Consider the following 21,976-nt stretch of genomic DNA (forward strand, 5'->3'; position numbering starts at 1 on the left):
TTACAGGTAAAGTTGAGACTTGCACATTTTTTCACCTGAAATGTTTTTATGCTAAAAGGTAATGTCTGCTAATGTATCTATATACAATATTAACAGTTTGAGTTGCCTTTTTAGTGACAGGTGTGCTTTCAAGGATTAGTTCGCCTTTACCAAAAAACTGCCTATGCACATAAATTGTATCTAAAGATACAAACAAACTGTGCAGCTTTGTCTAAAGTTGAATAATGCCCTTCTATAGGTATAGGCCATCTAGATACCTCCCAAAGCCTGCCTAAATCTCCCAGAAAGGACACCCCTCCATCCTGCCTGGTTGTTAGGATGTTAACAAGGCACTCCCAGCTGTTACTGCTAAACTCCATCATTACAGGAGCGAGCTCTAAAACCCCCAACACATGCGCAGTTCACGATCTCCTCTAAGGCAGCATTGCTGAACTCTGAGCGGCTGCAATGGGGAGGAGAAAGTGCATGCAAGGGGGTTTAAACTGGAGAAAGAGCTAACTCCTGTGATGGTGTGGGGACAGCTGGGCGTTTCTAACAAACGTCCTAGCAACAAGGCAGGCAGAAACAGCCAAGCAACTTATAGCATCCATAAAACTGATATTTCACATTGAGCAGGTGGTGACAGGTTGGCTATAACATTTGTGACACCATTTGAGAGAAGCTTCCATCCCAAAGGCCTATTTTCTTTATCTTTTACAAAGGCCATAAGGAGACTGAGAAGCATCGTGGCCGCAGCATGTTAACATCCCCATCCACTGCAACATAAGGAGGGGAGGTCAGTGGGTGGCAAAACATGGCTTAACTGCGCATTTTAGCCGCCCCGACTGCAAGTCTAAACAAAGCCTAAGGCCCCATACACACTATTAGATTTTCTGCAGATTTTTGTCTTCAGATTTACCAAAACCATATAATAGGAGGTCAAACCTTAAGACCCCTTTCACACTGGCGCTATAGCATTAAAAATAGCGCCTGCAAAACACCCTAAAACAGCTGCTCAATTCACTCCAGTGTGAAAGCCAGAGGGCTTTCACACTAGAGTGGTGCGTGGCTGGGCAACAGAAAAGGTCTTGCCAGCAGCTTCTTTGGAGCGTTGAACTCACCGCTCCTCCACCGCTGCTCCCCATTGAAATCAATGGGGCAGCGCTGCGATACCGCCGGCAAAACGCTGCTCCGGCTGCATTTTGCGGGCAGATTTAACCCCTTTTTGGACGCTAGGCAGCTCAGTGTGAAAGGGGTCTAATGCCCCGTACACACGACCAGACTTTTCAACATCAAAAGTCTGACGGAATGATTCCGGCAGACTATTCGAACGTGTGTGGGCTGCAGCGGACTTTTGATTTGCAAAAGTCTGACAGACTTTAGAAATGGAACATGTTTCAAATTTTTCCGACAGAACTCTGCCAGACCCAGTTCCTACTGAGAAATCCGCTCGTGTGTGTGCTAGTCCAACGGACAAAAACGGACGCTAGGGCAGCTATTGGCTACTGGCTATGAACTTCCTTATTCTAGTCCAGTCGTACGTCATCACGTTCGAATCCGTCGGACTTTGGTGTGATTGTGTGTGGCCAAGTCCGTTGATTCGGAAAGTCCATCAGAACTCTGTCAGAACTCCATCGAAAGTCTGTCATACTTAGTCCCTCGAAAAGTCTGGTCGTGTGTACGCGGCATTAGAGTTCCAATTCATATACAATCAGGCAGACCCTTGCACTACATGATTTTGGTAAATCTGAAGACAAAAATCTGCAGAAAATCTAATAGCATGTATGGGGTCCAAGACTGCCTTGGAAAGATGAACATTTATCTAAACAATGAAAAGTATCACTAAATTTCCAATACTTATCTGAAGGGTTACCTGTATGCAAGGTCTACAGCAATGAAAGCCAAAATATAGACAGGTCGCAGAAGAGATGTAATTTCATAGGTGTCTTGAGCATGAAAAGTTGCTGTCTCAGTGGCGGAGTTTACAATTAGAGAATATTCACCTATACAAATAGTTATCCAACCAAATATAAAAATCATAACCGTCCCTCCTAAGTTGCCGTACAGCAAGTCTAGTCTGTATGGTAATAAATACCATGTCCCTAAGCCACATAGCACCCCAGCAAAAATGGAATGAAAAATAACATTCGCTATGAACTTCTTGCCAGGGATAATGAACTTTACAGTTTCTGAGCCAAAACAGCCGGAAAAGTCATAATCATCCTCATCGGTGAGGGTGTTTTGATTCTGTAGTCTTTCTACAGTAGAGGTCCTTCGTCTGGCATATTGGTTTAACAGTTGTATAATAAAGGAAGCAAGGAGCATTAGTCCTCCAGAGAGTACTGCTGCATAGTAATCCTGTATGATTCTGACTTCGCACAGCACAGTGCCCACACCGCCCAATACCCATGGTGTCAGAAAGAGGATGACCTGATTGATATATATGTAAGGAGGGGCACTGTATCCTAATTTGAATCGAGGACCACCCAGAACAGTTTGAGGAAAGCGTTTCCAGACGAATTCCTGCTTGTAGTCGTTCAGTAAAGGAACATCAGGACCCATTCTTTATAGTCACAAATCTGGATAGGGTTTCATCATTTGTGCAGCTAAATGACAATACCTACAGAGAGACAGACAGACACAAAAGTAATTAGGCAAAAATATGTATGACATACACGAATGAGTTAATAAGATATTAAGAGATGCCCCAGTAGAAGGACCTTCGTCTGAATCATGTCGGGTTTTTAACTCACTACATTCCTTGTTATCACGCTACGTTTTTTCCACGTACTTACCAGATGGGTAATTGTGCATTTTTACTTAATTTTTAATAAAATACTTTTTTTTTGTATTCTGATTCATGCACTATGTGGAAGCCTTTTGTCTTTCCTCTTTTTTATTATCTGAAATCTTCAATTGGATGTCATTGAGAGTTCTACACATCCAGTTGTCCAGAGATTGATTGGCCTCACAGGTTACCAATTGGAGTGACTATTGTACCGGCCATCCACCGTTCATCTTTTATGATGTGGTCAGGGCAAGATCCCATATCGTCAACATCTCCGTTCTGCTGGATTAGGCAATCCAAATGCTCGCCTGACTCACCGCTATATAGTGTGTGTGTCCATCAGTTGGGGGTAAGCGTACCTTATCTGTTTATTACTATACATAGATTGTCATTGGTGACGTGTGGATGGATACAGCTTTCTCAGTGTAGCAGCACTTTGAAGAGGCTGTACTCCTTACCTATTCAAATAGGACTACACCCCTCCTAAGGGAGGAAGTTCACTTTTTATGTGTTCACGGACAATTTTTTAGTTGTTTTCAAGTCAGCACCAACTATTTGAAAATGTATTAGGATATATATGTACATTCTGCTGAATTATTGAGAGGCATTTTCCTATTATAGGCTCTTAGGAGTCGGTTCAGGGATTTGTTTCTTCCTTTTCACCGTAACTAGAATATACCATTTATATTCACTGCCGGGTGTTGATACAGTGTTTTTTCTAAAATTTCAAAATTTTAGGGGATAATATTTCACCATATGTCACTTTGAAAGGTTTTCGAGATCACATTATTTTTCATTAGCGCTGCATTTTATCATTTTTTGTTATACAATTCCACTAGATTGTTGACGCTAGCTGCTGACCTATTCTGTTTATCACATCTCACTAGTAGCGCAACTTTTTTCACTTATATAATAAGATATCAATGCTAATGCTTTTCTAATTTAAGAAGCTGTAAAAAAAAAAAAAAACATTGAGGATGTCTGTATATGTGCACTGGTGTGAGCAGTAACATTGCTAGCACTAGAGACACAGAGCACATGCCCCGCATCTCCTGTGGGGTGCCTTGAGTCCCAGATGCCAGGATCGCCAGAAACTGCAGAAGCCGGCATTCCTTCCCACCAGCGCTCTGTCAGAACAATAAACATCAGAGCTGAGGAAAGCTTCCCATGGGCTCTTCCTTGGGTCTGATTTATCACATGACACAACATAAGGGGGAACATGAGAGGAAGGACATCCCCTGGCATTCTGCTGTTCAGATCAGGGAGGGAGGGGGCAATTGCAGAGGGGGGGGGGGGGGAGACACAATGACCTCTGAGGGTAGGGGAGGGGCAGATGGTACTCCTGACCCCTGCACACTGTACGTTACACAAAGTGGACTCCTGCATCTTGTGCATCATGTACTCCTGCACTTTGTGTGTTACAAAGTCCTGGTCCTTGCACCTCAGGCATTACGTACTCCTAATCACTGTGCATTATTTACTCCTGCCCCCTGCACTCTGTGTATTATGTATTCCTGAGTTCTGCATGCTGCGTTACAAACAAATGACCGCTTTACACGTTTCACTTAAACCAATGCAATATATGCGTTAAGTGCTCATGACTTTTGTACATTGTGCATTACTCACCCATAACCCATGCACTCTGCTCCTTACAAACACTTGCACTATAGAAACTGTATATGTAATATTGAATTAAAATTTAAAGTGGTTGTAAATCCTTACAGACCACTTTGACCTACAGGTAAGCCTACATTAAGGCTTACCTGTAGGTCCATGAAATATCTCCTAAACCTAGACCTTTAGGAGATATTTCCAAAAAGACAGGCAGCGTTGTCTACGGTGCATGCGCACTGAGCATGCCGCTAAGCGATATGCCATTACTGACGTCATCACTGCTCTGGCCAATCACAGCGCCGGAGCAGCGATACCTGGGAAAGAAGATGGACGCTTCGTGCTACAGAGGACAGCGGAGACATCGCTGGCTCCTGTGTCAGGTAAGTGACACATAATGGGCGATGCATAGTAGCCCATTATGCTTTACCTTTGCAGGGAGACAAGGAGGAAGTAAACCCATCAGGGTTTACTCCCTCTTTAAAGGCAGTCCAGTCAGTAAAATTTCTTTCCAGCATAGGTTCAAATCCCATGTATGTGCTACTACACATACAGTATATGTAATCATTGTATGTCTATCAAAAATAGACTGCATCACAGTGCTGCTGCCCCCCCCCCCCCCAATCGTGTGTCCCTATTAGAAGGCCCTCTACATTGGGTGTCCCCATCAGAGTGTAGCCTTACATAAAATGTCCCCATCAGACTGAACCCTTTACATCAGGTGTCCGCCCCTTACATCTGGTATCCCCATCACAGTTCCCCCTTATATCTAGTGTTCCCATCATGGTGACCTGTTACCCTAGGGGGTCTTCATCACAGTGCACCCTTAAATCAGGTGTCTCCATCAGAGTGCCCTCCTACATCAAGTGCCTCCTTACATCAGGTATCCTCATCACAGTTCTCCTTTATAGCAGGTATCCCCATCACAGTGATCTGTTACATCTGGTGTCCCCATCAGTGCCCCCACAAGAATGTCCCTATTACAATGCTCCCTTACATCAGGTATCCCCTTAAATAAGGTGTCCCTATTACAGTGACCTGTTACATAGGGTTTCCCCATCAGAGTACCCCCTTCCCCTAAGGGTTTTTATCAGAGTGCCCCCTTACATCACATGTGCCAATCAGAGTGCTCCCTTACATCTGGTGTGCCCATCATAGTACCCACTACATCTGTATTCCTATCAGAGGGTCCCCTTCCCCATAAGGTGCTCCCATCAGAATACCCCCCAAATACCCCCTTACATCAGGTGTCCTCATCAGATTACCCCCTTACATTAGGTGCTCCCTTACATCAGGCATCCCCATCAGTGTATCAATTTACATAAGTGTGCCCCCTTATATCAGGTACTCCCTTCAGAGCACCCCTTACATCAGGTGCCCCCCATCAGCATATCCATTTAAATAAGGTGCACCCACAGAGAGCTCCCTTACATCAGGTGCCCCCATCAGAATACCGCCTTACATCAAGGTGACCTCCATCAGGTGTTCCCATCAGAGTGCCCCCTTACAGTGGTGTGAAAAAGTTTTTGCCCCCTTCCTCATTTCCTGTTCCTTTGCATGTTTGTCACACTTAAGTGTTTCGGAACATCAAACCAATTTAAACAATAGTCAAGGACAACACAAGTAAACATAAAATGCAATTTGTAAATGAACGTGTTTATTATTAAAGGTGAAAAAAAATCCAAACCATCATGGCCCCGTGTGAAAAAGTGATTGCCCCCCTTGTTAAAACATACTATAACTGTGGTTGTCCACACCTGAGTTCAATTTCTCTAGCCACACCCAGGCCTGATTATTGCCACACCTGTTCACAATCAAGGCATCACTTAAATAGGAGCCGCTTGACAAAGTAAGGTCCACCAGAAAATCCTTAAAAGCTACTCATCATGCCGAGACCCAAAGAAATTCAGGAACAATTGAGAAAGAAAGTAATTGAGATCTATCAGTCTGGAAAGGGTTATAAAGCCATTTCCAAAGCTTTGGGAATCCAGCGAACCACAGTGAGAGCCATTATCCACAAATGGCGAAGACATGGAACAGTGATAAACCTTCCCAGGAGTGGCCGGCCGCCCAAAATTACCCCAAGAGCGCAGCGACGACTCATCCAAGAGGTCACAAAAGACCCCACAACAACGTCCAAGGAACTGCAGGCCTCACTTGCCTCAGTTAAGGTCAGCGTTCATGCCTCCACCATCAGGAAAAGACTGGGCAAAAATGGCCTGTATGGCAGAGTTCCAAGGAGAAAACCACTGCTGAGCAAAAAGAACATCAAAGCTCGTCTCAATTTCTCCACAACACATCTTGATGATCCCCAAGACTTTTGGGACAACATTCTGTGGACCGATGAGACAAAAGTGGAACTCTTTGGAAGGTGTGTGTCCAAGTATATCTTGCGTAGAAGGAACACTGCATTTCATAAAAAGAACATTATACCAACAGTAAAATATGGTGGTGGTAGTGTGATGGTCTGGGGCTGTTTTGCTGCTTCAGGACCTGGAAGACTTGCCGTGATAAAAGGAACTATGAATTCTGCTGTCTACCAAGAGATCCTGAAGGAGAATGTCCGACCATCTGTTCGTGTACTCAAGCTGAAACGAACTTGGGTTCTGCAGCAGGACAATGATCCTAAAACACACCAGCAAGTCCACCACCGAATGGCTGAAGAAAAACAAAATGAAGACTTTGGAGTGGCCTAGCCAAAGTCCTGACCTGAATCCTATTGAGATGTTGTGGTATGACCTTAAAAAGGCCGTTCATGCTCGAAAACCCTCTAATGTAACTGAATTAGGACAATTCTGCAAAGATGAGTGGGCCAAAATTCCTCCAGGACGCTGTAAAAGCCTCATTGCACGTTATCGCAAACGCTTGGTTGCAGTTGTTGCTGCTAAGGGTGGCCCAACCAGTTATTAGGTTTAGGGGGCAATCACTTTTTCACACAGGGCCATGATGGTTTGGATTTTTTTTCACCTTTAATAATAAACACCTTCATTTACAAATTGCATTTTGTGTTTACTTGTGTTGTCCTTGACTATTGTTTAAATTGGTTTGATGTTCCGAAACACTTAAGTGTGACAAACATGCAAAGGAACAGGAAATGAGGAAGGGGGCAAACACTTTTTCACACCACTGTATATTAAGTGCCCCTGTCAGAATGCCCTTTTAAACTGTACTGATGTGGCAATGATCAGGAATACTGTTGCTGGCTGCACTGGTTTTGATGGCACTGTACTGATGTTGTGGCGATCTGGGATACTGTTGCTTGCTGCACTGGCAACACTGGTGTGGTTAGCAATCAGCAACATTGTTGCTGGTGATATTGTCACTGGTGTGGCAGTGATCAGGAATACCTCTGATGGCTTACACTGGTCTGGCAACACTGGGGACTGATCAGAAATACTGTTGCTGGCTTACATTGGTCTGATGAAACTGGGACTAGTGCAGCAGCGACCAGGAACATTGTTGATGGCGCACACTGGTCTGGCGACACAAGGACTGGTGTAGTGGCGATCAGGAACACGGTTGATGGCGTACATTGGTCTGGGGACACTGTGGGAAACAATCTGTTTACTCTCACAATTGATCACTGTGGGAGGAAATGGTTCAAAGGCTGCATACAAGTGTGATCACTGCGACTGGTTACAGCAATCACATGCTATAGGGTTGATTTTATTGGCCCTGTAACCCGATTTGTGATCCGCTGTGTCCTAAGGACACAGTCATCGCATTGCACGCCTCTGCACACTCTAGGAGGGTTTGCACGAGCAGTGGGAGGCCGTATATATAGGTCTCCCTGCCCTCAGAAAGCTACTGCCCAGCTGTTTGAGTACAATAGTTGGATGGGAGGCGGTTAGGTAGCTCTCTGACTAATTTTAGCATGGATCGTGTAGAGGAAGCATTTAATTTTTTTTAAATGATTGTGCTGAGGTTTATACATGTTTTTTACTGCGACTTTTGGTGCAGAGCATTTCTGAAATGCAAGGAAACACACAGATGTGACTGGAGCATTGTTCTCGCGTTATCGCACCAATGTCACTTTCAGGCCCATTTCATATCTAGCATAGTGGGAGAGAACATTTTGTGGCTCGTTTTTCCTGTAGCCTGCTGATTTCAAAGGGATGAACTACATGTGGTTAATGGGACATTTCGGCATTTTGTGGGTTGTGTGTTTGCAGCATTTGCCACTCGTTTTTTCCCATGGCAAAATGTATGTTTGCTTCGGTGTTTGGTGAGCCATTAACAATAAATGGCACTGAAAGCACAACTACTCATTTTAGGTGTATAAACATGGCCATACGCTATACAATCTGATTGTACAAACATGCATGAAGACGGTGAAGTAAATGTCTGTATAATTAATGGAAAGCTTTATTAGTATATCGGTACATAGGGGAGCTGGAATTTAGAGAAAAAAAAAAAGTGAACTTGGCCTTTAAGTTTAATCTTGTATCGAACCTTCATTTGGCATGTTGAAGTGTGCAGGAGATGAGAGATGAGATAACAGTCCATGCGGATAGAGCTGTAGTATTGAAAATAGGAGAAGGGTCTCCTGGGTTCTCTAAAGTTCACCATACACTATACAATCTTTCCAGTCCCCTTATAGAATGCAGGTTCCCAATGGGCGGGGGGAGGGGGGGGTTCCTGGGTATAATCAGGGACATGTTCCATCATCAGGCCCCCAGGGACAGAATCAGAACTTTGTTTCGGGTCCTTTTCATCCTGCCCCTATGATACATAGCCAGAATTTAGCCCCTCCAGGACAAGGTTGTGGCAATCACACCAATGGCCGGGACGAGGCCCATTCTCCAATCATACTATAGGTAAACCTGTCAATTCACAGCAGGCTATGAATGGGGAGATTAAATCGGGGTTATCCCTATTATAACCGACCTTATCAACAGGGGTTGATGCCGATTGGGAATATAATGTTGTTACATGTAACAGCTTCTTTCCCTTTAGCAATAAGAATGGTCCGGAAGGGGATTATAATCAATGCCTTATATAATTATAAATATGGTGGCAGTCAATTCCAATGTACCATATCAACCCTTGTATGGGAACACATCAAACCAAGGATGCCCGGGCCAGAGTGGCCAGGGACACCAGAGATGGGGTTTTTCCAAGCCCAACCAGGGCATAAAGAGCCAGTAGAAAGAAGCAAGGAACCAAAGTGGTTGAGGAAATTACAAGCAAAAAAGAGCAAAAGTGCAGTCAGTAAAGGGATTTTTAACCTCAGTACCACAGTTCTGACAGATTCTGAAAGATTAGTTTTAGATAAAGGTCTCAAATTTGTGCCACCAAGGAATTTGAATACATTTGAAACCTATATGGATGTGCACAAAATTGTACAGAAGTTAAATATTAAGAGGTATGTAACCACTAATCCCATTAAAGATAGAGTGGTGTCAACTGAGTATACTCATTCTGGTTTAGCTAATGCTTCTTTATTCAATCCTCCAGGAGTATTAGCACCCTCATTAATGGTATTTAGGGATTGTAATACTTAGAGATCTAGAAGAAGAAAAAAAACAACTAATAAAAAGGCATTGCAGGAGGGTTTGGACTTTTTGTGTAACAAGGACCTTGTTGTAAGGTCAGCTGATTTGGGGGGGGGGAATAGTGGTTCTGGATAGAAAGGATTACATGAAGGAAATGTATAACATGGCCAGTGACCACAAATCATAGACATTGTTGACTTTGTTGTTGAGGGATTTAGAGATGATTGTGATGACCAAGGTATTGATGCTGTATAAGGTTTCTTAGTACAAGATTCAGGACTGCCCATGATCCAGATTTCCTTTCTTATGGAATTGCTATGAGAGTATGCAGCCTCCACAACAATTTCTGATTTGATAGTCATTTCTTCCACCAGGATAGGGGGGGGGGGGGGGGGGGGTTGCAATGAGGGCCAAGTATGCCCCTAGTCTGACCAATTTTTTTATGGCAAGATGGGAGGAGGATGTCATCTATGCCCAGAGACTCAAATTGGTCCTGTGGGCAAGGTATATAGGAGGACATCCTCCTCCTATGGGAAGGGGCTGGTCCTTTCCTACAGGAGTTTATAGAATCTCTGAATGTCAAAGAAGGATTTTGATCTGAGTGATGAGAAGAGTCAGCTAGAAATATTTTGGATCTTAAAATTTCCATCAAGGATGAAAAATTTGATACATCAACTTTTTTTCAAATCAACAGTTAAGGATTCCTATATGGATAGTTGCCACTATGGTCCTTGGCTCAGATCATTCCCAAAGAGTCAATACACGAGGTTGAAGCATAACTGCATTGATCAAGAAGAGTTTCCGGCTTTATAGAGAAGGTTTATACTAGTCAGACCTTGAGAACCACCTTTGAGCAAGTGAACAATGTAGAAAGGAGAGATTTACTTGTGGAGAAGTCCCCACGTGTTGGAGACCCCCCATGGGGGTTTCTTTTATTGCTACCTATTCTACCAAGCACAGGAGTATCAAAAAGATTATTTCTAAACACTAGCATATTGTTAACAATGATTGAGTGCTCATATGGTGTTACCAGAAAAACCGCAGGTGGTGTTTAGAGGAGAATACAGTAGCTCCTAATATATTCAATCCCCCTATTATAAAAACGATTTTTTTCATTATCTAACAGGTTTTTACCAATGTAAGCGATGTAGGGTGTGCTCTTTGAGTGGATGCACTCATAGGAGAACTAATACCTTCTTGTCCACTAGCACTCAGAAGGAACATGTTAGCCTTTTATTACATGCACCACAGAAGGGATGATTTATTAATTACAATGTCCGTGTGGGCTACAATATGTAGGCAGGACTAAACGCATGCTAAAAGTCCGCCTGAATGAGCAGATCACCAATATCAAAACAGGGTTTAAGAACCACTCAGTATCTAATTATCTGACGTTTCATAACAAAGACCCTTCAAAGACATTTTTTTTTGGGATTGATAAATATAGCCCTCACTGGAGGGAGAGCTCTGAGGTTAGAGAAATATCCAAATTGGAAAGGTCTTGGATCCATAGGTTAAGGGCGCATGTTCCATATGGGTTGAATGTAGATGTCGATGTGAATGCCTTTATCGACAATTCCTAAATTGATTTTTGTACACTTGTTCTGAGTCATACACATTGGCCTTATATTTAAACAATTTGAATTCTGGATTATGTGCAGATACAGCGGGGACGGAAAGTATTCAGAACCCCTTAAATTTTTCACATTTTGTTATATTGCAGATATTTGCTAAACCCATTTAAGTAAAAATGTTCCCTCATTAATGCACACACAGCACGCCATACTGACAGAAAAACACAGAATTGTTGTAATTTTTGCAGATTTATTAAAAAAGAAAAACTGTAATATCACATGGTCCTAAGTATAAAGACCCTTTGCTGTGACACTCATATTTAACTAAGGTGCTGTCCATTTCTTCTGATCGTCCTTGAAATGGTTCTACACCTTCATTTAAGTCCAGCTGTGTTTGATTATACTGACTGGACTTGATTAGGAAAGCCACAGCTCACAGTGCATGTCAGAGCAAATGAGAATCATGAAGTCAAAGGAACAGCCTGAAGAGCTCAGAGACAGAATTGTGGCAAGGCACAGATCTGGCCAAGGCTACAAAAAAATAAATTAAAAAAAATCTGCTGCACTTAAGGTTCCTAAGAGCGCAGTGGCTTCCATAATCCTCAAACGGAAGATGTTTGGGATGACCAGAACCCTTCCTAGAGCTGGCCGTGAAACTTAGCTATCGGGGGAGAAGAGCCTTGGTGAGAGAGGTAAAGAAGAACCCAAAGATCACTGTGGCTGAGCTCCAGAGATGCAGTCGGGAGATGGGAGAAAGTTGTAGAAAGTCAACCATCACTGCAGCCCTCCACCAGTCGGGGCCTTATGGCAGAGTGGCCCGACGGAAGCCTCTCCTCAGTGCAAGACAGATGAAAGCCGCATGGAGTTTGCTAAAGAAACACCTGAAGGATTCCAAGATATTGAGAAATACAATTCTCTGGTCTGATGAGACCAAGATAGAATTTTTGGCCTAATTCTAAGCGGTATGTGTGGAGAAAACCAGGCACTGCTCATCATCTGTCCAATACAGTCCCAACAGTGAAGCATGGTGGTGGCAGCATCATGCTGTGGGGGTGTTTTTCAGCTACAGGCACAGGAGGCTGATTGCAATCGAAGGAAAGATGAATGTGGCCAAGTATAGGGATATCCTGGATGAAAACCTTCTCCAGAGCACTCAGGACCTCAGACTGGGCCGAAGGTTTACCTTCCAACAAAACAATGACCCTAAGCACACAACTAAAATAACGAAAGAGTGGCTTCACAACAACTCCGTGACTGTTCTTGAATGACCCAGCCAGAGCCCCGATTGAGTATCTCTGGAGAGACCTAAAAACGGCTGTCCATCAATGTTTACAATCCAACCTGACAGAACTGGAGAGGATCTGCAAGGAGGAATGGCAGAGGATCCCCAAATCCAGGTGTGAAAAACTTGTTGCATCTTTCCCAAAAAGACTCATGGCTGTATTTGATCAAAAAGGTGCTTCTACTAAATACTGAGCAAAGGGTCTGAATACTTAGGACCATGTGACATTTCAGTTTTTCTTTTTTAATAAATCTGCAAAAATGTCAACAATTCTATTTTTATGTCAATATGGGGTGCTGTGTGTACATTAATGAGGAAAAAAAATAACTTAAATGATTTTAGCAGATGGCTGCCATATAACAAAGAGTGAAAAATGTAAGGGGGTCTGAATACTTTAGATTATTTCAAAAATTTTATTCGGTGTTACTAAGGAAGTCTCCTTACCATAATTCTTAATGCAATCCTCGCAGATTGTCCAGTAGGGGTCACTGGAAGCACTTTAATCATGACCAATGTATTAGGACTAATCCCATTATTGTAAGGGGCATAATTTTTGCTCTAACTACATGCCCTCATAGATGGTTTTGCGTCCACTATCTTGTCACTAGCAGTTGAGTTGATCATGATCTCCATCGTATTGTTAGTGACCCAGGTATATTAACCACTAGAGATCCGCGCTATAGCCGAATGACGGCTACAGAGCAGACCAGCTTTGCCGGGACGGCGTCTATTGACGTCGTCCCGTGCACGAGCGACCCCTTACCACGTGATCAGCTGTCAGCCAATGACAGCTGATCATGTGACACAACAGAGCAGGTAATCGGCTATTTTTCCTCCTCGCGCTGACAGAGAGAAAAAAAAAGCCGATCACCGGCGGCCGTGATCGGGACATCAGTCCCGATCACGGCCAGCGTATCAGTGCCCACCTGCCAGTACCACCCAGATATTAAAAAAGTGCCACCCAGCAGTGCCACCCATCAGTGCCCATAGAGCCATACATCAGTGCCCACAGTGCCACCTATCAGTGCCCACAATCTGCCTCAACAGTGCTGCACCTCAGTGCCACATATCCGTGCCCATCAGTGTCATCTACCAGTGCCCATCAGTGCCGCCCATCAGTGCCCAGCAGTGCCAATCAGTGCCCATCAGTCCCATCTATCAGTGGTACCCATCAGTGCCCCCCATCCGTGGCACCCATTCGTGCCACCCATCAGTGCCATCTTATCTGTGCCCATCTTTGCCCATCAGTGCTGCCTTATCTGTGCCCATCAGTACTGCCTTATCTGTGCCTATCGTGCCACCTTATCTGTGCCTATTAGTGTCGCCTTAACTGTGCCCATCAGTGCCGCCTATCAGTGCCCACCAGTGGCGCTCATCAGTGCCGCCTCATCAGCGCATTTCAATGAAGGAGAAAAATTATCTGTTTGCAAAATTTTATAACAAACTATTAAACATGATTTTTTATTTTATTTTGCACCTTCTTTTGTTTGTTTAGCAAAAAATAAAACTCCCAGCTGTAATTAATACCACCAAAAGAAAGTTCTATTTATGAGAAAAAAAATGATAAAAATTTCATTTGGGTATAGTGTTGTATGGCCGTGCAATTGTCATTCAAAGTGCATCAGTGCTGAAAGCTGAAAATTGGTCTGGACAGGAGGGGGGTTTAAGTGCCCAGTAGGCAAGTGGTTAAGGTACTTTGAGTGGTGTTTATTTAGTGTGTTACCTAGTGGAGTTTAGGAATAAATTATCCCTTGGGGGTTTCTATAGTTATGGGGGGGGGGGGGGGGTGTATGGAACTAATCACTGGGTTAATTTACAGGTGATTAAATATAAATGTATTAATACATGAAGATCTATAAAAAAAATTGTTGTGATGCAATTTTGGTTAGGTTTGGGATAAATTTAATATATTTTTTACATTTCTGAGGAAGCTATAGTACAAATGAAAACATGCCAGCATGTGTTTAAGCAATATGCATCTATCGAAGCATGTGCTTATGCAACTATGCATTTAGGCAAAATATTAAAGTATGCATCCCCTTAAACACACATTCATGCAATATGTGCCCATGGAAACAAGCATTTACGCAATAAGCAAGCATGCGTTTATAAAACAATTATCTATGCAGACAAACATGTATCTTTATGCAACCCTGTATAACCATGTATATTTAAGCAAACATGTATAAACATGCACCTTTATGCAACCATGTATCCTTATGCGAGTGTGTATATCCATGTATCTTTAACCACTTTCAGACTGGACCATTTTGCTGGCTTAAGACCAGATCACTTTTTGCGATTCGGTACTGTGTCGCTTTAACTGACAATTGCGCGGTTGTGCGACGTGGCTCCCCAAAAAAAATGACGCCCTTCTTTTCCCACAAATAGAGCTTTCTTTATGTGGCATTTGATCACCCCTGCGGTTTTTATTTTTTGCGCTATAAACAAAAAATATTCTTCTACATATTATTGGGTAAAAAAAAAAAAAAAAAAAAAAAAAATCGCAATAAGCGATTATTCATTGGTTTACGCAAAATTTATAGCGTTTACAAAATAGGGAATAGTTTTATGACATTTTTATTATTATTTTTTTCACTAGTAATGGCGGCCATCAGCAATTTTTAATTGTGATTGCGACATTATGGCGGACACAGACATTTTTGGGACCATTGTAATTTATAAAGCAATCAGCGCTCTACAAATGCACTGATTCCTGTGTAAATGACACTGGCAGGGAAGGGGTTAACCAGGGGGTGGCAGTGTAGGGGTTAAGTGTGTCCTAGGGGCATGCTAACTGTGGGGGGCTGCATTGTGTGTTAGTGAACATTGATCTCTGCTCAAATCACTTGGAGCAGAATTCAGTGTCACTTGTTGCTAGGCAGAACGGGGAGATGCCGATGTAAACAGCTTCTTCTCGTGAGACGATCGCGGGTATCCCCGCAGCAATCGAGTCCGCGGGACCCGCGATCGGGGTCTCGACCGACACGTGCGATGGCAGGGCGGCAATTTCAAATGGACGTACCTGTATGCCAATTTGCCTGCCCGTGCCATTCTGCCAACGTACATCGTCGTGCGCCGGTCGGGAAGTGGTTAAGCAAACATGTACAATGTATAAACATGCATCTTTATGCAACCATGTATCTTTATACAATCATGTATCTTTATGCGATCAAGTATCTTTATGCAACCATGTATCCTTATGCAATCATGTATATCCATGTATATTTAAGCAAACATGTATACACATGCATCTTTATGCAACCATGTATCTTTGTACAATCATGTATCTTTATGTGACCATGTATCACCATGTAAATCTATACAAACATGTCTAAACATGCATCTTTATGCGATCATGCATCTTTATGAGATCATGCATCTTTATACAATCATGCATCTTTATACAATCATATATCACCATGTATATTTAAGCAAACATTTATAAACATGCATCTTTATGCGGTCACGTATCTTTATGCAATCATGTATATTTATGCAAACATGAACATGCATCTTTGTGCAACCATCCATCCTTGTGCAACCATGATCATGTATCTTTATGCAAACATGTATAACCATGTAGATTTATGCAAACATGAACAAACATGCATCTTTGTGTAACCACGCATCATTGTGCAACCATGATCATGTATCTTTATGCAAACATGTATATTTATGTCAGTATGTAAAAATATGTATCTTCAACAATCGTCCATTTCAGCAACCGTGCGTTTCAGCTAGTTTGCAAGCAAGCACCTGCTTAACTGCAGTTGGTCCCAAAATAGTCTTGCAGGATTTTTGCCAAGCACATATGCACTATACTGGAGATAGAACTCCTTAAAATGTACCCATGCTTATGTTTTTCCAAACATGAATATTTAAAAACATGCATTCATTTAAGCAACAAGTTTGCAAGCATGTATACTATACACTATACCTGCTACAGAGCAGTCAACAACACTTTAAAGTGAACTGCTAACCATCCAGGGGTGTATCGACTTACAGTTGTACAGTCCCCCCGGATAAGCAGTAAATATGCAGCATATAATCATGACTTGTCTGTCACGCAGTTCTCCCATAGTAAGTACTCACACTTTGTTAGTATCCATGGGCTTCTGCTATGTCTCCAGAGGCCTACTGGACCTGTTGCCACATGGCATGGCCACCCTTCCTGCCTATATAAAAATAGGCCACACTGAGCGAGCCTGCACCCTCTAGTGGCTGGAGGAGAAACAGCAGCCCACAGGAGTAAGAAGTACATAGCATGATTAAACAGCACACTGTTCCCAGTGGCCATTGGGAGAACAGACAGTGAGATCTCTCTTTTTTATTTTTTTTTCAAAAAAAGAGAAACTGCAAAAAAAAAGCAGACTTACCATTCCCACTGCAGGACTCTGAACATAACAGGAGTCTAATCTTCACTCATCACGGCGCGCTGTCATATAAGACCTTCAGAGACTGGGTCCCCCTTAATCCGGGGTCCACTCCCCTGGACCTGTATAGCACACTGCAGGAAAGCACCTTGGTCAGAACAAACACTGCACAGGGCTCCATTACGCATGGTCCAGCGCCATAAGGCTGCAGTACAGGCAAACCTCAAAGGAATCTTCTCTCCTTCCAATGAGGCTCGGGTACCATCCATTTTGGCCGATAGCTTTTTCGAATGGATCCGATTGAATCATTCTTAATAGAACAATCCAGACCTCCAATTATGCTCCAAGAGCACATGTATCACATCAGTGAACACCACCGTGCAGACACCGGTGAAAAAACTGATGTTCTTCCTGTGAATGAGGGGTAATATAGGGGAGGACTTGCTATTTGATTGATCTACCAGTGTCCATTCACCTACAGGTGGCGTATAACTTTTCCGAAAACAGAGTTTAGGTCTCTTTCCAATTTGAGCAAATATGGTGGGTCTTGCTGAGACGTGATGGCAAGTAAAATACTGTAAGAAACCAAGAGAGATTTCCGAATTGGTCCCCCTCCCAAACAAAGGTCTTCAAATGAGGTAGGTGGTCTTCGAAACCTGGAGGAATCAGGAAGGGACTGGAGGAAGTAGGATGATTGCAACAGTTTCCACTGGCCCAGGGCTGAGGAGTTAAAAGAACCAAATAGTTCTGACCGATGAACCCATTCAGATCGACCAAGGATGGAAGATGCTCTGACTAGGTTCTGGTCAGGTTGGAGTTGAAAGGCTTTATCTGTAAGACTCATAGCAAAGTCTGGGTGGCCAATGATAGGAGTCAATGGCAAGGGGAAGTTGGAAGTTGCTGCTAACTTGTAATATCTAGAGAGTTCTATCAAGGTAGAGTCAATCGAGGACTGGTGGGGGGGGCGCGCAACTCGAGCGTATTGCAAAAGGCATGTCTACACCAATCGACTACTCTGGACATATGGACCGCCGTACAGTATAAGGCAGGGTCAGGAAGTCCGACACCACCTCGGAGCTTCGGTCGTTGCAAGAGTGCTCGCTTGAGATGGTAAGGTTTTCCTTGCCAAAACGTATTGGATAAAAGCCGCTCAGATCTTCCAAAAGGACTCCCCTGGCATTTTAATCGGCAACACTTGCAGAAGGTATAGGAGACATAGCATGATGTTCATTTTTAAATAGGTTACATCTACCAAATGGCTGAATGGCTTGGGGAACCCATCAAAAAGGGAAATTACCACTGAGGCGAGCAATTGACTGGGGAGAAAGGTTAAGGTTGAGAGCTTCCAATTTTTGTAAATGAACTTTAAAATCGGATAATTCTCCATACATATGGATTTCAGATACTAGTAAGGAGACAAGTGCATTCGATAGGTAGAACAATAAGTCGTCAGCGTAGGCAACAACTTTGTGATGATACAGACCAATTTCAAGACCAGCAATGTCTGGGTTAATCCGAATGTGCTGCAACAGTGGTTCCAATGAAAGAATGAAAAGGAGCAGAGAGAGGGGACAGCCCTGTCTCGTTCCATTTCCAATATCAAAGGCTTTGGAGGCTACTCCGTTCATTTTGACCATGCTAGAGAGCGTCACTCTCTCCATTTGTCCTGGTTTTAGAATTGCCACCAGAACAGGAATAGCAGGGAAATCGTCCAATGGGTACAATGTTCCAACTGTGAAAGAGGGGATTTACCTCACTTTGGAGAGAGTTGCTTTTTTGCTTTCTGTTGCGTCTACAGAAAAGGATGTGAATGAAATGCTTTTGCTCAGGACAAAGAATAAAAAAAATAAAACCTGGTCGGTTGTTAACCATTGCTGCAAATGGTTTGACTTTGGATATACTCTCAGATGCCGGTCAGGTTTTTAAGGCCTATATTTATTTTTGAAAATAATGGGCTGCCAAGGCAAAAACAATTGTTTATAATACAATGCACTGCAATGTATTTGTGTTGTCTTTGCACACTGGGGTGCCATTCAACTTGAAGGGTGCAGCAACAATGGTTTAGATGGGTCCTTAAAGTGGTTCTAAAGGTAGAAGGTTTTCTAGCTTAATGCATTGTATACATTAAGATAAAAAAGAAAAAAACCTTCTGTGTGCAGCAGCCTCCTTCATACTTACCTGAGCCCCATCTCAACACAGCAATGTTGCACAAGAGCCTTGACAATCCAGGACTCTACCTTCTTGGTTGAGAGACAGCAAATTTTCAAAGACAGTGAGCGGGAGTGGGAGTGGGGCTCCGTGTCTGAATGGACACACAGAGCAGCAGCTAGGCGTGGGTGCCCCCATAGGAAGCTGCTTGCTATAGGGGCACTTGGCAGGAGGGAGCGGCCAGGAGAAGAGTAGGATCTGGGCTGCTCTGTGCAAAATCACTACACAGAGCAGGTAAGTATAACACGTTTGTTATTTAAAAAAAAAAAAATAAGACTTTAATATCACTTTAACCACTTACTGGGCACTTAAACCTCCAATTTTCAGCTTTCAGCACTGTCACACTTTGAAAGACAATTGCGTGGTCATACAACACTATACCCAAATGACATTTTCAGCATTTTTCCCCCACAAATAGAGCTTTCTTTTGGTGGTATTTAATCACTGCTGTTTTTTGTTTATTTCTTGTTAAAAAAAAAAGAAAAAAGACCGAAAATTTGGAAAATACAAAACAGTTTTTTATTTTGTTATAAAATTTTGCAAACAGGTAATTTTTCTCCTTCATTGATGTACACGGTGAGGCTGCACTGACAGGCGCACTGGTGGACACTGACAGGTGGCACTGGTGAACACCGATAAGGAGGCACTGATGGGTGGCACTGATGGGCATTGATAGGTGGTACCTATGGTCACTGGTAGGTGACACTGATAGGCAGAAGTGATGAGGCACTGATTGGAACCACTGGTGGACATTGATAGGTGGAATGGTGGGCATTGATAGGTGGCACCGATATGCACTGGTGGGCATTGGCTGGTGGAACTGGCAGGCAGCACTGGTGGGCACAGATGATGTGGCTGTGCCTCTTCCTGTTTGGTACCAATGTCTCTTTCACAGAAGCAGGTGATCAGATTTTTTTTTTCCTCCTCACGCTGTTGGCGTGAAGAAAAATAAATAAATAAATTACCGATCTTCTGTTTACATCACATTACCAGCTGTCATTGGAAAGGGGCCCAGTCTCATTAACTCCGTAATCACGGAGAGCGTGCAAAGGGCAGGCATCATGTCACGGCTTCCCGGCAAAGTAGGTCGTAGTATGCAAAAGGAGTTAACGTGGTTCTAAAAGCCGTTTTTTTTTTTTTAACCATAATGCATTTTATGTGTTAAGATAAAAAACCTTATGGGTGAAGTCTCTCCCCCCCCCCCTTTTACCCCTTTATACTTACCCGAGCAACATTTAGATCCAGCGATGTGTCTCATTGGCTCACACAGCAGCAGGAGTAATTGGCTCCTACTCCAATCTAGCCAAATTGCTCCTGCTGCTGCATGAGCATAGAGCGACGGGTCGGGGCCGAGCCGCACACTGTGTGTGAATGGACAATGTCTATTCACAGGAGTGTGCCCATGGCTTGCTATTAGGGGGACTCGGAGGAGTTGAATGCCAGGACCCAAAAAAAGAAGAGTATTAGGACTGCTCTGTGCAAAGCCACTGCACAGATGTGGTAAATAGAACATGTTTGGTTTTTTGTTTTGTTTTTTTATATTTAGAATCACTTTAAAGTGGTGGTAACCCTTAAAAAAAGGGAAAAAAAAACTAAAGCTCCAGTTCCTTTAAGGCAGGGCTCAAAATGTCAAGTCTTGAGCTACTAGCCAAGCCTTAAGAGTTACTCGCCACCAGTTGCCCCACCCAACCTATACCCTGCCTGATTCCATCCCTAAACACGTCCTATTTCTCATGAAATTAGTTTTATGCAGAATTAAGTTACAAAAATAAATACTATAGGCACTGTACACATCATTACTGCCTCGTTAAGTGAATATGCGATACATACCGAGTCCAGGGTTGAGGGGTGCCCTACGTACCGAGTCCAGGGTTGAGGGGTGCCCTACGTACGGGGTCCAGGGTTGAGGGGTGCCCTACGTACCGGGTCCAGGGTTAAGGGGTGCCCTACGTACCGGGTCCAGGGTTGAGGGGTGCCCTACGTACCGAGTCCAGGGTTGAGGGGTGCCCTATGTACCGAGTCCAGGGTTGAGGGGTGCCCTACGTACCGAGTCCAGGGTTGAGGGGTGCCCTACGTACCGAGTCCAGGGTTGAGGGGTGCCCTACGTACCGAGTCCAGGGGTGCCCTACGTACCGAGTCCAGGGGTGCCCTACGTACCGAGTCCAGGGGTGCCCTACGTACCGAGTCCAGGGGTGCCCTACGTACCGAGTCCAGGGGTGCCCTACGTACCGAGTCCAGGGGTGCCCTACGTACCGAGTCCAGGGGTGCCCTACGTACCGAGTCCAGGGTTGAGGGGTGCCCTACGTACCGAGTCCAGGGTTGAGGGGTGCCCTACGTACCGAGTCCAGGGTTGAGGGGTGCCCTACGTACCGAGTCCAGGGTTGAGGGGTGCCCTACGTACCGAGTCCAGGGTTGAGGGGTGCCCTACGTACCGAGTCCAGGGTTGAGGGGTGCCCTACGTACCGAGTCCAGGGTTGAGGGGTGCCCTACGTACCGAGTCCAGGGTTTTTTGAAAATTTATTTTTATTGAACAATTTTTCAACACATACATAATATACAAAAGGTCCCAGAAACCCCAGTCCTCCCCCTCAAAGTCTGGTACTAAGGCGCTCCAAACATCTCTGCATTTTTGGATGGGCTTTGGCCTGTCAGGGAACAACATT

At 43.7% G+C, this 21,976-nt stretch overlaps 1 protein-coding gene across 3 annotated transcripts in view; it reads right to left on the minus strand.

Moving 5' to 3' along the window:
• The window catches only part of PCNX4 (pecanex 4), a 115,625-nt gene that overhangs the window by 74,293 nt on the left and 19,356 nt on the right, over nucleotides 1-21,976 (minus strand). For all 3 annotated transcript variants that reach the window (XM_077464386.1, XM_077464387.1, XM_077464388.1), the window contains one exon: nucleotides 1,853-2,599. In XM_077464386.1, coding sequence (XP_077320512.1) covers nucleotides 1,853-2,541 — 689 coding nt within the window. In that variant the 5' untranslated portion in view covers nucleotides 2,542-2,599. The remainder of the gene's footprint in view (nucleotides 1-1,852; nucleotides 2,600-21,976) is intronic.

The sequence above is a fragment of the Lithobates pipiens genome, unplaced genomic scaffold (genome assembly GCF_037356315.1).
Source record: "Lithobates pipiens isolate NorthernLeopardFrog02 unplaced genomic scaffold, aLitPip1_a1.2 Scaffold_30, whole genome shotgun sequence".
Lineage (NCBI taxonomy): Eukaryota > Metazoa > Chordata > Amphibia > Anura > Ranidae > Lithobates > Lithobates pipiens.